Genomic DNA, 15,333 nt, shown 5'->3' on the forward strand with positions numbered 1-15,333 from the left:
GGGGGAAGGACCTCCACTCCTAGCTAGCAAACCAACTAAACTAACTCACTCTAAGGAATAACTATTTACAGAGAAATAAATACAAACACTAGGGGAAGCACTTGCTAAGGCAAGCGACCGCAGTTCCAATGACTATCTCTGGCGGTAAGAAGGAACTGAAGAAGCAGCGGGTCAGTAGGCACCTATATTCACCGCCATGAAGGCGCCACTCCAGGGGGTTCCACGGCCAAAATGACGGGTGCTGCTGGGGGAAAACCTTCCGACAACTGTGCACACGGCACACACACACCTAGCTGGAATCGACATGAGCAAGCACTCCAAGAAGACTATATATCGTGTGGATGCGACCCACACAACACATGGAGAGTGGCATATGCGGCCCACAACGGTAAACAGGGGGAGAATCACTGCTCTAGGAACTCTATCTGGCCTACATAAATCGATGTACAGCAAGGGTGGGCGAACTATGGCCCGCAGACCACATACGGCCTGCCAACCGTTTTAATCCGGCCCTCGAGCTCCAGCCGGAGAGCGGGGTCTGGAGCTTGCCCTGCTCCCAGGCTCCAGCCAGGGAGCAGGGCTGGGGGCCACTCCACGCATGCGTGCCACAGCATGTCCCCCTCCGGCTCCACATGCTGCCCCCGCCCCAAGTGCTGCCCCCACAGCTCCCATTGGCCAGGAACTGCGGCCAATGGGAGCTACAGGGGCGACGCCTGCAGATGGGGCAGCGCACAGAGCTGCATGGCCGTGCCTCCGTGTAGTAGCCGGGGGGGACATGCCGCTGCTTCTGGGAGCTGCTTGAGGTAAGCGCCACCCGGAGCCTACACCCATGACTCCCTCCTGTGCCCCAAGCCCCTGCCCCAGCCTTGATCTCCCTCCCACCCTCCAAACCCCTCGATCCCAGCCTGGAGCCCCCTCCTGCACCCCAAACCCCTCATCCCCAGCCCCACCCCAGAGCCCACACCCCCAGCCAGAGCCCTCAAACACCTCTGCACCCTAACTCCCCGCCTCAGTGCAGAGCCCCCTCCCGCACTCCGAACCCCTCATCCCCAGCCCCACCCCAGAGCCCACACCCCCAGCCAGAGCCCTCAAACACCTCTGCACCCTAACTCCCCGCCTCAGTGCAGAGCCCCCTCCTGCACTCCGAACCCCTCATCCCCAGCTCCACCCCAGAGCCCACACCTCCAGCCGGAGCCCTCACTGCCCCCTATCGCACCCCAACCCTCTGCCCCAACCCAGAGCCCCCTCCTGCACCCTGAACTCCTCATCCCCAGCCCCACCCCAGAGCCCACACCCCCAGCCAGAGCTCTCACACATCTCTGCACCCTAACCCCCTGCCTCACCGCAGAGCCCCCTCCTGCACTCCGAACCCCTCATCCCCAGCCCCACCCCAGAGCCCACACCCCCAGCCAGAGCCCTCAAACACCTCTACACCCTAACTCCCCGCCTCAGTACAGAGCCCCCTCCTGCACTCCGAACCCCTCATCCCCAGCTCCACCCCAGAGCCCACACCTCCAGCCGGAGCCCTCACTGCCCCCTATCGCACCCCAACCCTCTGCCCCAACCCAGAGCCCCCTCCTGCACCCTGAACTCCTCATCCCCAGCCCCACCCCAGAGCCCCCACCCCCAGGCGGAGCCCTCACCCCCCCATCCCACCCCAATCCCAATTTCATAAGCATTCATGGCCCGCCCTACAATTTCCATACCCAGATGTGGCCCTTGGACCAAAAGTTTGCCCACCCCTGACGTACAGCATAGAAGATGCTGCACAAACATATCTAATAAGTCTGGTTGACAAATAGCAAAATGTTTGGGAAAATTTTCACAACGAAATCAATCCCTTAAAATTCTGAATTTCGAACAGCTTTAAGGGGTGATTTTTGTGGAAATGTCTGCAAAACTATTTTGTTTTTTGTTGAAATATCAAAATTTGGAAAATGCTGATCAGATTTAGTATTAGTATTTAGTAGATTTGTAGAAACACTTATGAGAAAAGGTATGTGACCATGTTATTAACTGTATAACAACACATCTGCCACAGGGGCAGAGCTAAGGTTTTTTGGTAACTTCCTAGTTGGCATTTCTTGACTTCTGAGGTCTTTGCCATCCAACTTCACCCTGACTCTGTGATGGTGCTGGGGAGTCCCATGTTTATTGTTTCTCAGCGACTCCAGAAAACTGCTTCCAGGGTCTTCAAGTAAAAAGAGTCAGTTTTTAGCTGCCGGTCCCACAAACTCACCCTGGGCTCTGGGAGCCAAGCTAGTTTCCTTTGAACCAGTAATGCAAGCAAAATGATCAGTGACAAGAGGACAGTGTTATTGTCTTCTGTTGATTTGCATGGAACTCAGCAACGTTAGGATGAATTTGCCCCTAGGCACAGGGATAAACACAAGGACCTATGCTAAGTAAAGCTGGGCAAATTTTTGGCAAATTGCATTATTCTGCAAATAAATTGTTTCAGTCAACCCTAAACTGCCTGTAACTTTGTGCAGAGTTTGCTAAACCGTTTCCACCCCCTCGAAAAATTGAAATGTTTCAGTAATGCTGAAACATTCCAAGCTAAGACCTGCCAGGGGGCACCATCACCTCCTCCCTCTCTCTCAGTGAAATGGTGAAACTGAAACAAAAGCTTTCAAATCAGAGCAAACAAAACATTTTGTTAGACCTGACTCAAAATGTTCTCGGACTTTTCGATTCACGACATACTTTGAAAAAGTTCATTTTTTGTTTCACCCAAAATAAAGTTTGTCTTCAGTTTTTTCAGATTGCCAGCAACCAAAAAAGATTTTTTGCCCAGCTCTAATTTATGAGGTCTTAAGTGGGATTTAAGTGGTGCACAAGTATTGTGAAGATCCTCTGTACAAGGGGAATTTCATCTCTCACAGAGAGTCCACAAGATGCACAGCTAAGGAAATTGCTTTGCTGATTGCCTAAAGTGCACAAATCCATAGATTTTCAAGGCCAGAAAGGACCATTATGATAATCTAATTTGACCTCCCGCATGACTCCAGCTAGAAAGTGTCACCCAGCGAGTCCACAACTGCTGGCAGAACTAGAGAGTATCCTTGAGAAAGACACCCAAGCTCGATTTAAAGCTCCAAGGGATGGATAATCCACCTCATCCCTTGGTAAATTGTTTCAATGTATGAGGACGGCATTTGATCAGGGCTTGCACCTGCAAGCCTTACAAAGGGCCCAGATGCTCTCCCTCAATCCTCTTGCATGTTACCTTGCATTTAAACACAAATCTTCTGGAGGCATCAGCAGTGGCTCCAGAGCTAAGGCTGTCCTGAAATTTGCATTTATAGAGTGACACCATCCCACTGTTAGCTATTGTACTCTCTTCCTCCCCAACTAACATCGTTTACTGCTGGGCATAGACCTAATTATTTGGGAAATTATTCCAAGCAAATGTTTAGTAGTTTGGGGCTAGGAATTAAAGACTCTTTTCGTAAGTGTAAAGTGTCAGTGGAATATTTCCCTCTAACAACTGAAGTGTTAAGTACGTGTAGTTCTAAATCAGTCTCAGACATATGCTAGTGGGGTTTAAAAAGAAAGTAAAGAGATGAGAGAATTATTCCCATTATTGCTCCTAACTGGTTCTATTTACACTCGGGGAAGCCAACAGACAACGTATTAACTATCAAAGCACGCATCAGCTTCTCGCAGCAGTTACCCTTCTCCCATTGATGGCACTGGGATTGAGGGATGGAACAGCAGGGCATGAGCGGGAGCTCAGAAGTCACCAGTGTTGAGGTCAGAGGGCCACTCTTTCCGGTCTGTAGCTGGAATCGTTTGAGTTCCTGAGACAGGAGACTGAACTGTTCGATGTGGCTGCGGCACTGATCCTCCAGATCTCTCACTTGGGCCTGGCGGAGAAGCAAAGCAAAGTGAGGTACAAACACAGGCCCGAACTGGGACAAGGCTCTGAACAGCAGCGGTATTTGCTGTGTCGTTCCATGTAATGGAGCTGGGATTTTCAGAGAGGATGAAAGGAGGGAGGTGCCCACATCCCAGAGATGATCAGTAGGGGTTGGCAACCCCCGGGCCATAGGCCCTTTGAAAATCCCAGTGCCAATAGACAGGTTTAGGATTGGTTTCACTCTAAACCCAAGCTGAGCCATCACTGGTAAGCTGCTTTGTGCCTGCAATTTCCCCATTTCATTCCCATACAGGAGAAAAGGCAGGAGGGGCTGGAAGCGAGTCAAACAAGGCCCTTTGAGATAGAGGAGATGGGAAGGCTTTTCACATCTAAGTCATATCTCCAAAAGGGACTCCACCAGACTTAACTGATCTAGGGAGCCTCCCTGGGACATGAGGCCTCCAGCAGCTTCCCCACCAAACCACTGGGGGCAGAAGCCCTAACATTCCCCTCCTGGGCCAAGTTCATCCACGAGTGAGAGAGACTCCAGGGAGCAATAGAGCATCAAGGCCCCTGGACTATCCAAGAACCTGCACACGTACCACTGATGTCACACAACCCACCTCCAGGAATTGTTTTCCACAGGGGACTGTGGATTGCAGCAGACGTAGGAAAGCGGAGGAGATGATTCTCCAGAGGGAGATGTGGGGGCTACGAGGATCACTTGAGAATCACTTGCACACCCCTGGCTTCCGGCCCCAGAGTGCCTCTCCTTCCTGTGTGCATGGCCCACGCAGCTGGGCTCTTGTCCCAATAGGGGTTTAAAAATACACATAACCCATCTCCAACATAGCCTACTGCAGCTCCCACATCCAGCTCCCTCAATGCCCCCAGCCCACACAGTTTCCAGGGACCACCTGTCCTTTAACCCCGCTTTTAACCTCACTCCTAGCAAACAAACAAAACTTACTAAAGCCTGTTGGGAATGTCCTGTCTAAATACTTTTTCAAAAGAAAATGTAGTTTCTGCAGGAAAATCTCCAATTTCCCCCAAATTTTTAATTTTTCAGGTCAGTTCAACACTAATCTGGGTCTGCACGAGAGGCGGTGGTGCCTCATTGGAGGAGCTGTAGTTTGGGTGCCTTACATCTGTTCTTCTCTATGGGCTGGGCTCCCCTGTGGGACTACGTCTCGGATGATTAAGGCTGCGAGTTTGTCACGGAGGTCACGGATTCCGTGACTTTCCGTGACTTCTGCAGCGGCCAGTGCACCTGGCTCACCGCACCAGCAGCTGCTGGGGCAGTCTCGGGCCCCCACAAACCCCAACCCCAGCAGCAGAGTTTGGGTGTGGGAGGGGGCAGGGGACTGGGGCATGGGAGGGGGTGAGGAGAGCTCTTGGCAGCGCTCACCAGGGGGGCTCCCTGGAAGCAACGACATCCCCCTCACTCAGCTGCTAGGCAGAGGCATGGCCAGGCAGCTCTGCGCGCTGCCCCTGCCTGCAGGCACCACCCCACTCAGCTCCCATTGACCCAGTTGCCAGCCAATGGGAGCTGTGAAGCCAGTGCTCTGGGTGGATGCAGTGTGCAGAGGTAAGCGCTGCCCAGAACCCGCCTCACCCCATCCCGTGCCCCAATCCCTGCCCCCTCCCACACCCGAATTCTGCTGCTGCTGGTGGGGAGGAGGCACAGAGCCAGGTAGGGAGCCTGCCAGCCCCGCCAACTCCTCCCTCCCCAGCAACAGCAGGGGTCCTGGGCCTAGCACCACGGCTCACCCCCCCGCCAGCACCAGCAGGGATCCCGGGTCGTGCACCACCCCTTTCCCTCCAGCACCCGGGCCGCCCTCCACCAGCACCCGCGGGGCCCCCGGGCAAACCTCCCCACCACCCCAAGTTTTAGTCACAGGCATTTTTAGTAAAAAACATGGACAGGTCACGGGCCATGAATTTTTGTTTACCGCCAGTGACCTGTCCGTGACTTTTACTAAAGATACCTGTGACTAAAACATAGCCTTACGCATGATGCACTGCAGTATCTTCTCTGAACATTTCGTTTACATCAGAAATGTCAAAATGAAAAATTTTGAGTCAACGTTTTTCAAAGTTTTCCATTCCATGAAAATTTTTGATATGTTGAACTTTCGTCCGACTTTGGAATGAAAAACTACTGGAATTTTCTGTAGAAAAGAAATTCTGATTTTTGACCAACTCTGAAAATGACATATTTGAATCTCTTGTCCTTTTTCAGATGAGCACAAGACCTTTCCATTCAGTTTTTTAACAACTAACAAAATTATCCAAAGCACAGGACTTGGTGGTGATGGGGGACTTCGACAACCCAGACATCTGCTGGGAAAATAACACAGCAGGGCACAGATTATCCAACCAGTTCTTGGAATGTATTGGAGACAATTTTTTATTTTAGAAGATGGAGAAAGCTACTAGATTTGATTTTGACGAATAAGGAGGAACTGACTGAGAATTTGAAAGTGGAAGGCAACTGTGGTAAAAGTGATCATGAAATGGTAGAGTTCATGATTTTAAGGAATGGTAGGAGGGAGAACAGCACAATAAAGGCAATGGATTTCAAGAAGGCAGACTTTAGCAAACTCAGGGAGTTGGTAAGTGAAATCCCATGGGAAGCAAGTCTAAGGAGAAAAACAATTGAAGACAGCTGGCAGTTTTCAAAGAGACATTATTAAGGCCACAAGAGCAAACTATGCCACTGTGTAGGAAAGATAGGAAGTATGGCAAGAGACCACCCTGGCTTAACCAGGAGATCTTGAATGATCTAAAACTCAAAAAAGAGTTCTACAAAAAGTGGAAACTTGGTCAAATTACAAAGGATGACTATAAACAAATAAAACAAGTATGTAGGGACAAAATTAGAAAGGCCAGGGCACAAAACGAGATCAAACTAGCTAGAGACATAAAGTGCAACAAGAAAACATACTACAAATACATTAGAAGCAAGAGGAAGACCAAGGGCAGGGTAGGCTCGTTACTCAATGTGGGGGGGAAATAACAACAGGAAATGGCAGAGGTCCTTAATGACTTCTTTATTTCGGTTTTCACCAAGAAGGTTGGTGGTGATTGGATGTTTAACATAGTGAATGACAATGAAAATGAGGTAGGATCAGAGTCTAAAATAGGGAAAGAACAAGTCAAAAATTACTTAAGACAAATTAGATGTCATCAAAACACCAGGGCCTGATGAAATGCGTCCTAGAATACTCAAGGAGCTGACTGAGGCGATAGCTGAGCCATTAGTGATTATCTTTGAAAAGTCATGGAAGACGGGAGACATTCCAGAAGACTGGAAGAGGGCAAATCTAGTGCCCATCTATAAAAAGGAAAATAAGGACAACTTGGGGAATTACAGACCAGTCAGCTTTACTTCTGTACCCAGAAAGATAATGGAGCAAATAATTAAGAAATCAATTGCAAACACCTAGAAGATAATAAGGTGATAAGTAACAGTCAGCATGCATTTGTCAAGAACAAATCGTGTCAAACCAACCTGATAGCTTTCTTTGACAGGGTAACAAGCCTTCTGGATGGGGGAAAGCAATAGATGTGGTATATCTTGACTTTAGTAAGGCTTTTGATACTGTCTCACATGACCTTCTCATAAACAAACTAGGGAAATACAACCTAGATGGAGCTACTATAAGGTGGGTGCATAACTGGTTGGAAAACCGTTCCCAGAGAGTAGTTACCATTGGTTCACAGTCATGCTGGAAGGGCATAATGAGTGGGGTCCCACAGGATTGGTTCTGGGTCCGGTTCTGTTCAATATCTTCATCAAGATATTTAGATAACAGCATAGAGAATACATGTATAAAGTTTGCGGATGATACCAAGCTGGGAGGGGTTGTAACTGCTTTGGAGGATAGGATTAAAATTCAAAATGATCTGGACAAACGGGAGAAACGGTCTGAAGTAAATAGGATGAAATTCAATAAGGACAAATGCAAAGTACTCCACTTAGGAAGGAACAATCAGTTGCACACATACAAAATGGGAAACGACTGCCTAGGAAGGAGTACTGCAGAAAGGGATCTGGGGGTCATAGTGGATCACAAGCTAAATATGAGTCAACAGTGTAACACTGTTGCAAAAAAGCAAACATTATTCTGGGAATGTTGTAAGCAAGACATGAGAATAATTCTTCCGCTCTACTCTGCACTGATTAGGCCTCAACTGGAGTACTGTCTCCAGTTCTGGGCGCCACATTTCAGGAAAGATGTGGACAAATTGGAGAAAGTCCACAGAAGAGCAACAAAAATTATTAAAGGTCTAGAAAACATGACCTATGAGGGAAGATTGAAAAAACTGGGTTTGTTTAGTCTGGAGAAGAGAAGACTGATGGGGGACATGATAACAATTTTCAAGTACATAAAAGGTTGTTACAAGGAGGACGGAGAAAAATTGTTCTTCTTAACCTCTGGGGATAGGACAAGAAGCAATGGGCTTAAATTGCAGCAAGGGCGGTTTAGATTGGACATTAGGAAAAAATTCCTGTCAGAGTGGTTAAGCACTAGAATAAATTGCCTAGGGAGGTTGTGGAATCTCCATCATTGTGGATTTTTAAGAGCCGGGTGGACAAACACCTGTCAGGGATGGTCTAGATAATACTTAGTCCTGCCTTGAGTGTAGGGTACTGGGCTAGATGACCTCTCGAGGTCCCTTCCCACCCATGATTCTATGAACTCCTGACAATGACTGCATTTTACTTCAGAGGAATAAACCGTTTGCAGCGCTTGAGTCCATTCCGTTACTTGCCTGACATCACTGGATCAACAGTTTTCATACTTAATACAGTAAGCATAAGAGACCACTCCATGGCTATTCAACAGTGTTAAGACTAACAAATGAGAGCTAGTCAGCTTTACACTGAGCGAGGTGATCTGATGCCCTGCCCACCTTACCGAGGTTTTTAGATTCTAACAAACCAAAGATTGCTAACTATTCATACCTCTGCCTTTTCCCTGCTCTACCATATACAATGACTGCTGATTCCACCCATTAGCTAACCCCTTATCTGTAAACATAAGTTATCCCACCAATTCCCCTTCTCCTCTAAGGTGTGATCTATACTTAAATCTTAGGTCAACATAGTTACAGCACTCAGGCAGCGAGAGCCGTGCCTGGAATCAGATTGGAGGAGCAGGGAGCTGAGAGGGGGCAGCCGGGATCTCAACAGGGAGCCAAGACGCCGGTGGGCAGCAGGGCTCCCAGCAGGGAGACCGGGTGGCAGCCCAACCCAAGAGCCTGGGTGGCAGCACCAGCTTGGAGTGGAGACCAGACAGCAGTTCATCTGGGGAGCAGGAAGGCTTGTCAATTTCACAGATTCAGTGGAGTCATGAAATTGACAAGACAGTCAACAGCAGATTTAAGGAATGTCCCTAACTACACCGACATAAGCCCTACGCCTCTTGTGGAGGTAGAGTTATTATGTTGGTGTAGTAGGGCACTTACTTCAGCAGGAGCAAGGCTGTAGTGTAGACACTGACATAGTTAGATTGACATAAGCTGCCTTATGTCAACATAACTCTGCCATGGACCAAGCCAGAGAAGCTGAAAAAATGGAAAACCTGGAAAAGCCCACAAAAACTGAAAAAACAACCAACCCATTGTGTTGGATTTTTTTCTGAGAAAGAAAAGGTTTTAACAGGTAAGTGCTCTGCTCTGTAAAGCAGCAGCAGTAGCAGCCTTTTCATTATTTTAGCTCTACTTTTTAGAGATAACACCATACTAACACAACAGGAATCCATGTCTAACATACACCCCACACAATAGTCAGAGTTAAGCAGCAGCAGGAGGAAAATGCCCTGCTCAATTATCTCAGTACCTGCATGCAATCCAAGGTATTCTGTCAGCAAGGAAAAGAGCAAACAGAGATTTAAAACCACATATCAGCATTTTCATTAACCAAAAATCAAGACACTGCAAAGCATAACAAAATCCTCAGTTTAGGGAACATTCTTCTCCCAGTTAGTACACAATAAGTGTTGAGATCCTCTGAGACGTCCCTCCCCCCAGCTGCTAAAATAAATTCCACAGATGGAAAGCATGAATCAGAGTGCTGCTACCTCAGAAACACTCACACTCGCCAAGGGCCTCCCTCAAGAAGTGCCTTTTAATCATGAATCTCAAACCCTTTTCTCCCAACCACACTTGTGGCTGACAATTCCCTGAACTAGCTGATCTCCTGCATCAGAGCTCCACACAATGCTGGAAAGACAGAGGGGTTGAGTGAGCAAGTTACAATGTCCTCATTCTTGGAGCTGAACGAGCCCTGGCACAACTTAGAGCAGCTCCCAGACTGCTCTAAGAGTATGTCTGTACTGCAGCGGAGAGATAGAACTCCCAAGTGGGGCAGACATACACACACTAGTTCTGCTTGAACTAGCATGCTACAAATTGCAGAGCGGCCGCAGTGGCAGTGGCTGGGCTGGCCTCCGAGCACAACCCCAACTGAGGTAAGTCCCAAGTAGCAGCTTTACAGGTCTCAATAATGGGCATGTTCTTAAGGAAAGCTGCAGAAATGGTAATGAACCTTGTAGAATGAGTGCGTATATTCAAAAGTGGTTGAATATTGTGAGATTCATAACAAAAGTCAATGCAGACAGATATCCACTTGGAAAGCTTCTGGTTAGAGGCTGCAGACACTTCTGCTCTATCTGCTAGCAAGACGAACAGCCTGTGGGTCTTTCTGAAGGACTCTGTCCTATCCAGACAGAAGGCACGGGCTCTCCTGATGTCAAGGGTGTACAGCAGTGCCTCCTGGTTACCTAGATGTGGTTTGGGGTGGAAGACAGGCAGGTGAATGGGCTGATTGATATGGAATGCAGAAGAAACCTTGGATAAGAATTTGGGGTGGGGCCTCAGTGTGACCTCATCCTTAAAAAATATGGTGAAAGGGGAGCTGACATGACAGCTATCAGGAATGCCATTTTCATCGACAAATGGAGCAGTGAGCTGGTAGCCATCTGTTCAAATCGTGGTCTTGTGAGGCATTTAAGGACCAGATTGAGGTCCCATACTGGAGTAGGATGTTGGACTAGTGCATAGAAGTTTCCAATCCTTTCAGGAATCTCACTGTGGCTGGCAAAGACCGAATAATCCTCTCTTGGGGGGTGGAAAGCTATGATTGCTGCCAGGTGGACACTTATGCAGCTCATCGATAGTCCCGAGATTTTTAGAGTTAGAAGGTAGTCCAGTATATCCAGAAGCAATGAGGTCATCAGTGAAGCATGCCTGAGGTCACAACATCTGGCCAACCTGGTCCATTTCTCAGAGTACATGCAGTGAGCAGTTTGTTTCCTGCTATATGTTAGTATTCTTTTTACGTCACCTGAGCAGGTTGCTTCTAGTCCAGTTAGCCATCGACCAACCATGCACAGAGACGTTGCACTGCGAGATTGGGGGGAAGGATCTGCCTGCCTTCCTGGGACAGAAGATGAGGAGCAATGTGGAGAATGATCAGAGAGCAAAACGGCCAGCTGTATCAGATAAGGAAACCACGTTTGCCTGGGCCAGGTCGGAACTATTAGGAGGACTCTGGCTTTGTCTTTCTTTATTTTGAGCATAGTTTTGGCTATTAGGGGAGTCGGTGGGAATGCACACAGGAGAGTTGATGACCACTGAAGGTGCAAAGTATCCCGCAGGGCCTGGAGAGTCAGTCTGTACCACAAGCAGAAGTGGGTACATTTCTTGTTTCACTCTGTGGCAAAGGAGTCTACCGGAGGGGTGTCCCTGTTGACAGATTTCAGAGTAGCAGCCGTGTTAGTCTGTATTTGCAAAAAGAAAAGGAGGACTTGTAGAACCTTAGAGACTAACAAATTTATTTGAGCATAAGCTTTCATGAGCTACAGCTCACTTCATCGGATGCATGGGGAAATAGTTTTACTTTGTGTAATGACCCATCCACCCCCAGTCTCTATTCAAGCCTAAGTTAATTGTATCCAGTTTGCAAATTAATTCCAATTCAGCAGTCTCTCGTTGGACTCTGTTTTCGAAGTTTTTGTGTTGAAGTAGTGCCACTTTTAGGTCTGTAATTGAGTGACCAGAGAGACTGAAGTGTTCTCCAACTGGTTTTTGAATGTTATAATTCTTGACGTCTGATTTGTGTCCATTTATTCTTTTATGTAGAGACTGTCCAGTTTGGCCAATGTACATGGCAGAGGGGCATTGCTGGCACAGATCACATTGCTGGATGTGCAGGTGAACGAGCCTCTGATGGTGTGGCTGATGTGATTAGGCACTATGATGGTGTCCCCAGAATAGATATGTGGACACAGTTGGCAACAGGCTTTGTTGCAAGGATAGGTTCCTGGGTTAGTGGTTCTTTTGTGTGGTGTGTGGTTGTTGGCGAGTATTTGCTTCAGGTTGGGGGGCTGTCTGTAAGCAAGGACTGGCCTGTCTCCCAAGATCTGTGAGAGTGATGGGTCGTCCTTCAGGATAGGTTGTAGACCCTTGATGATGCGTTGGAGAGGTTTTAGTTGGGGGCTGAAGGTGACGGCTAGTGGCGTTCTGTTATTTTCTTTGTTGGGCCTGTCCTGTAGTAGGTGACTTCTGGGTTCTCTTCTGGCTCTGTTAATCTGTTTCTTCACTTCAGCAGGTGGGTATTGTAGTTGTAAGAATGCTTGATAGAGATCTTGTAGGCGTTTGTCTCTGTCTGAGGGGTTGGAGCAAATGCGGTTGTATCACAGAGCTTGGCTGTAGACAATGGATCGTGTGGTGTGGTCTGGATGAAAGCTGGAGGCATGTAGATAGAAATAGCCGTCAGTAGGTTTCCGGTATAGGGCGGTGTCTATGTGAACATCGCTTATTAGCACCATAGTGTCCCAGAAGTTGATCTCTTGTGTGGACTGGACCAGGCTGAGGTTGATGGTGGGATGGAAATTGTTGAAATCATGGTGGAATTCCTCAAGGGCTTCTTTTCCATGGGTCCAGATGATGAAGATGTCATCAATGTAGCGCAAGTAGAGTAGGGGCATTAGGGGACTAGAGCTGAGGAAGCGTTGTTCTAAGTCAGCCATAAAAGTGTTGGCATACTGTGGGGCCATGCGGGTACCCATAGCAGTGCCGCTGATTTGAAGGTCTACATTGTCCCCAAATGTGAAATAGTTATGGGTGGGGACACAGTCACAAAGTTCAGCCACCAGGTTTGCCGTGACATTATCGGGGATACTTGTTCCTGACGGCTTGTAGTCCATCTTTGTGTGGAATGTTGGTGTAGAGGGTTCTACATCCATATTGGCCAGGGATGGTGTTTTCAGGAAGATCACCGATGGATTGTAGTTTCCTCAGGAAGTCAGTGGTGTCTCGAAGGTAGCTGGGAGTGCTGGTAGCGTAGGGCCTGAGGAGGGAGTCTACATAGCCAGACAATCCTGCTGTCAGGGTGCCTATGCCTGAGATGATGGGGTGTCCAGGATTTCCAGGTTTATGGAACTTGGGTAGCAGATAGAATACCCCAAGTCAGGGTTCCAGGGGTGTGTCTGTGCGGATTTGTCCTTGTGCTTTTTCAGGGAGTTTCTTGAGCAAATGCTGTAGTTTCTTTTGGTAACCCTCAGTGGGATCAGAGGGTAATGGCTTGCAGAAAGTGGTGTTGGAGAGCTGCCCAGCAGCTGCCCAGCAGCCTCTTGTTCATATTCTGACCTATTCATTATGAGAACACATGGTGTAATTTACTGGGGTCTGTTTCTCACTCGTGGTCTTCCAAGATGTGCCTGCTGAATGCACCTGCGGTCACATTCTGAACCCTTGGGAGACAGGCTGCTGTGATTGCAATCTGATCTGTATAAGTAGGGGCATAGCGAGCAGATCGAGGGACGTGATGGTTCCCCTCTATTCGACATTGGTGAGGCCTCATCTGGAGTACTGTGTCCAGTTTTGGGCCCCACACTTCAAGAAGGATGTGGATAAATTGGAGAGAGTCCAGCGAAGGGCAACAAAAATGATTAGGGGACTGGAACACATGAGTTATGAGGAGAGGCTGAGGGAGCTGGGATTGTTTAGCCTGCAGAAGAGAAGAATGAGGGGGGATTTGATAGCTGCTTTCAACTACCTGAAAGGGGGTTCCAAAGAGGATGGCTCTAGACTGTTCTCAATGGTAGCAGATGACAGAACGAGGAGTAATGGTCTCAAGTTGCAGTGGGGGAGGTTTAGATTGGATATTAGGAAAAACTTTTTCACTAAGAGGGTGGTGAAACACTGGAATGCGTTACCTAGGGAGGTGGTAGAATCTCCTTCCTTAGAGGTTTTTAAGGTCAGGCTTGACAAAGCCCTGGCTGGGATGATTTAACTGGGAATTGGTCCTGCTTTGAGCAGGGGGTTGGACTAGATGACCTTCTGGGGTCCCTTCCAACCCTGATATTCTATGATTCTATGATTGCATATGCACCAATACCAAAGCTTGACAGACTTGGCGCAGAAGGAGGGGAATCTTGCCCCTCCTTTGCGACTGCTGAATAGCATGCATGATGTATTGTCCATCATGATCTTTATGTGTTTGCTGTGGGCAGTGGTAGGAAATGAAGACAGGCATATCTGACCAATCTGAGTTTCAGGAGGTTGATTTGCAGCATCAGCTCTTATGACATCCACTTGCCCTAGGTCACGTGAGTGTCTAGATGCATTCCCCATCATAACAGAGAGGTGTCCATCATTATGACGACTGTTGGGGAAGAATGTGCAAACGGAACTCCTGTACACACATTGTGATGGTCTTTCCACCAGCTGAGGGATTGTTTTACATAGGTAGGTATGGAAAGAAGCATATTTAAACAGAGTCTGTTTGGTGAATAAAACAGTTCTGAGCCACCCTTGAAGGCAGCGCATTATGTTCTGTGACGAAAGTGGTGGCTGCCATGTGCCCCAGTAATTGAAGATAGCTCCTGACTGTGGTTTGGGGGCTGAGCTGAACTGTGTTGGCTATGTTGGAAATGTGTGGAGGAAGGCAGGCTCTCGCTGTTACCAAACAGAGATGTGCCCCTATGAACTCAAAGCTTTGCACAGGGGTCAAACTGGATTTTGGATGTTCAACTGCAGTCCCAACTCAAAGAAGAGATCTGTGGCCTTGGAGGCCTTGGAAGACGTCAGTTCGAGGGAGTGGCCTTTCAGTAGCCAATCGTCCAGGTAAGAAAATACTAAGATACCTTTCCTGCAGAGCTTCGCTGGTACTACTGACATGACTTTCGAGAAGAACCTCAGGGCAGATGACAGGCCAAAGGGGAGCACTCAGTATTGAAGGTGATACTGGCCGATAGTGAAACACTGGAATCATTTGTGGGATGGGTGGAGAGCAATATGGAAATATGCATCTTGAAGGTCAAGGACTGAGAACCAATCCCCTTGCTCTAATGACAGAATTACCACTGTAAGTGTCACCATTTTGAATTTTTGTGTCTTCACACAGGTGTTCAGTAGTCTCAAATCTAGGATGGGTCTCCAACTTCCACTCTTTCTTG

At 48.1% G+C, this 15,333-nt stretch overlaps 1 protein-coding gene across 15 annotated transcripts in view; it reads right to left on the minus strand.

Annotated features, from left to right (window-relative positions):
• TSPOAP1 (TSPO associated protein 1) overlaps positions 1-15,333 on the minus strand; it is a 233,618-nt gene that overhangs the window by 128,799 nt on the left and 89,486 nt on the right. For 14 of the 15 annotated variants that reach the window (XR_012155490.1, XR_012155492.1, XR_012155491.1 and 11 more), the window contains 2 exons: positions 9,711-9,731; positions 3,677-3,869 (listed from right to left, as the gene is read on the minus strand). Coding sequence is in view for 12 of the 15 variants with exons in the window: in XM_073316129.1 (XP_073172230.1) it covers positions 3,677-3,869; positions 9,711-9,731 (214 nt within the window). In the remaining 3 variants the exon portion in view is untranslated. The remainder of the gene's footprint in view (positions 1-3,676; positions 3,870-9,710; positions 9,732-15,333) is intronic. The other variant, XM_073316130.1, reaches the window with a different exon arrangement.

This window comes from Lepidochelys kempii, chromosome 17 (genome assembly GCF_965140265.1).
Source record: "Lepidochelys kempii isolate rLepKem1 chromosome 17, rLepKem1.hap2, whole genome shotgun sequence".
In the NCBI taxonomy this organism is placed as follows: Eukaryota; Metazoa; Chordata; order Testudines; family Cheloniidae; genus Lepidochelys; species Lepidochelys kempii.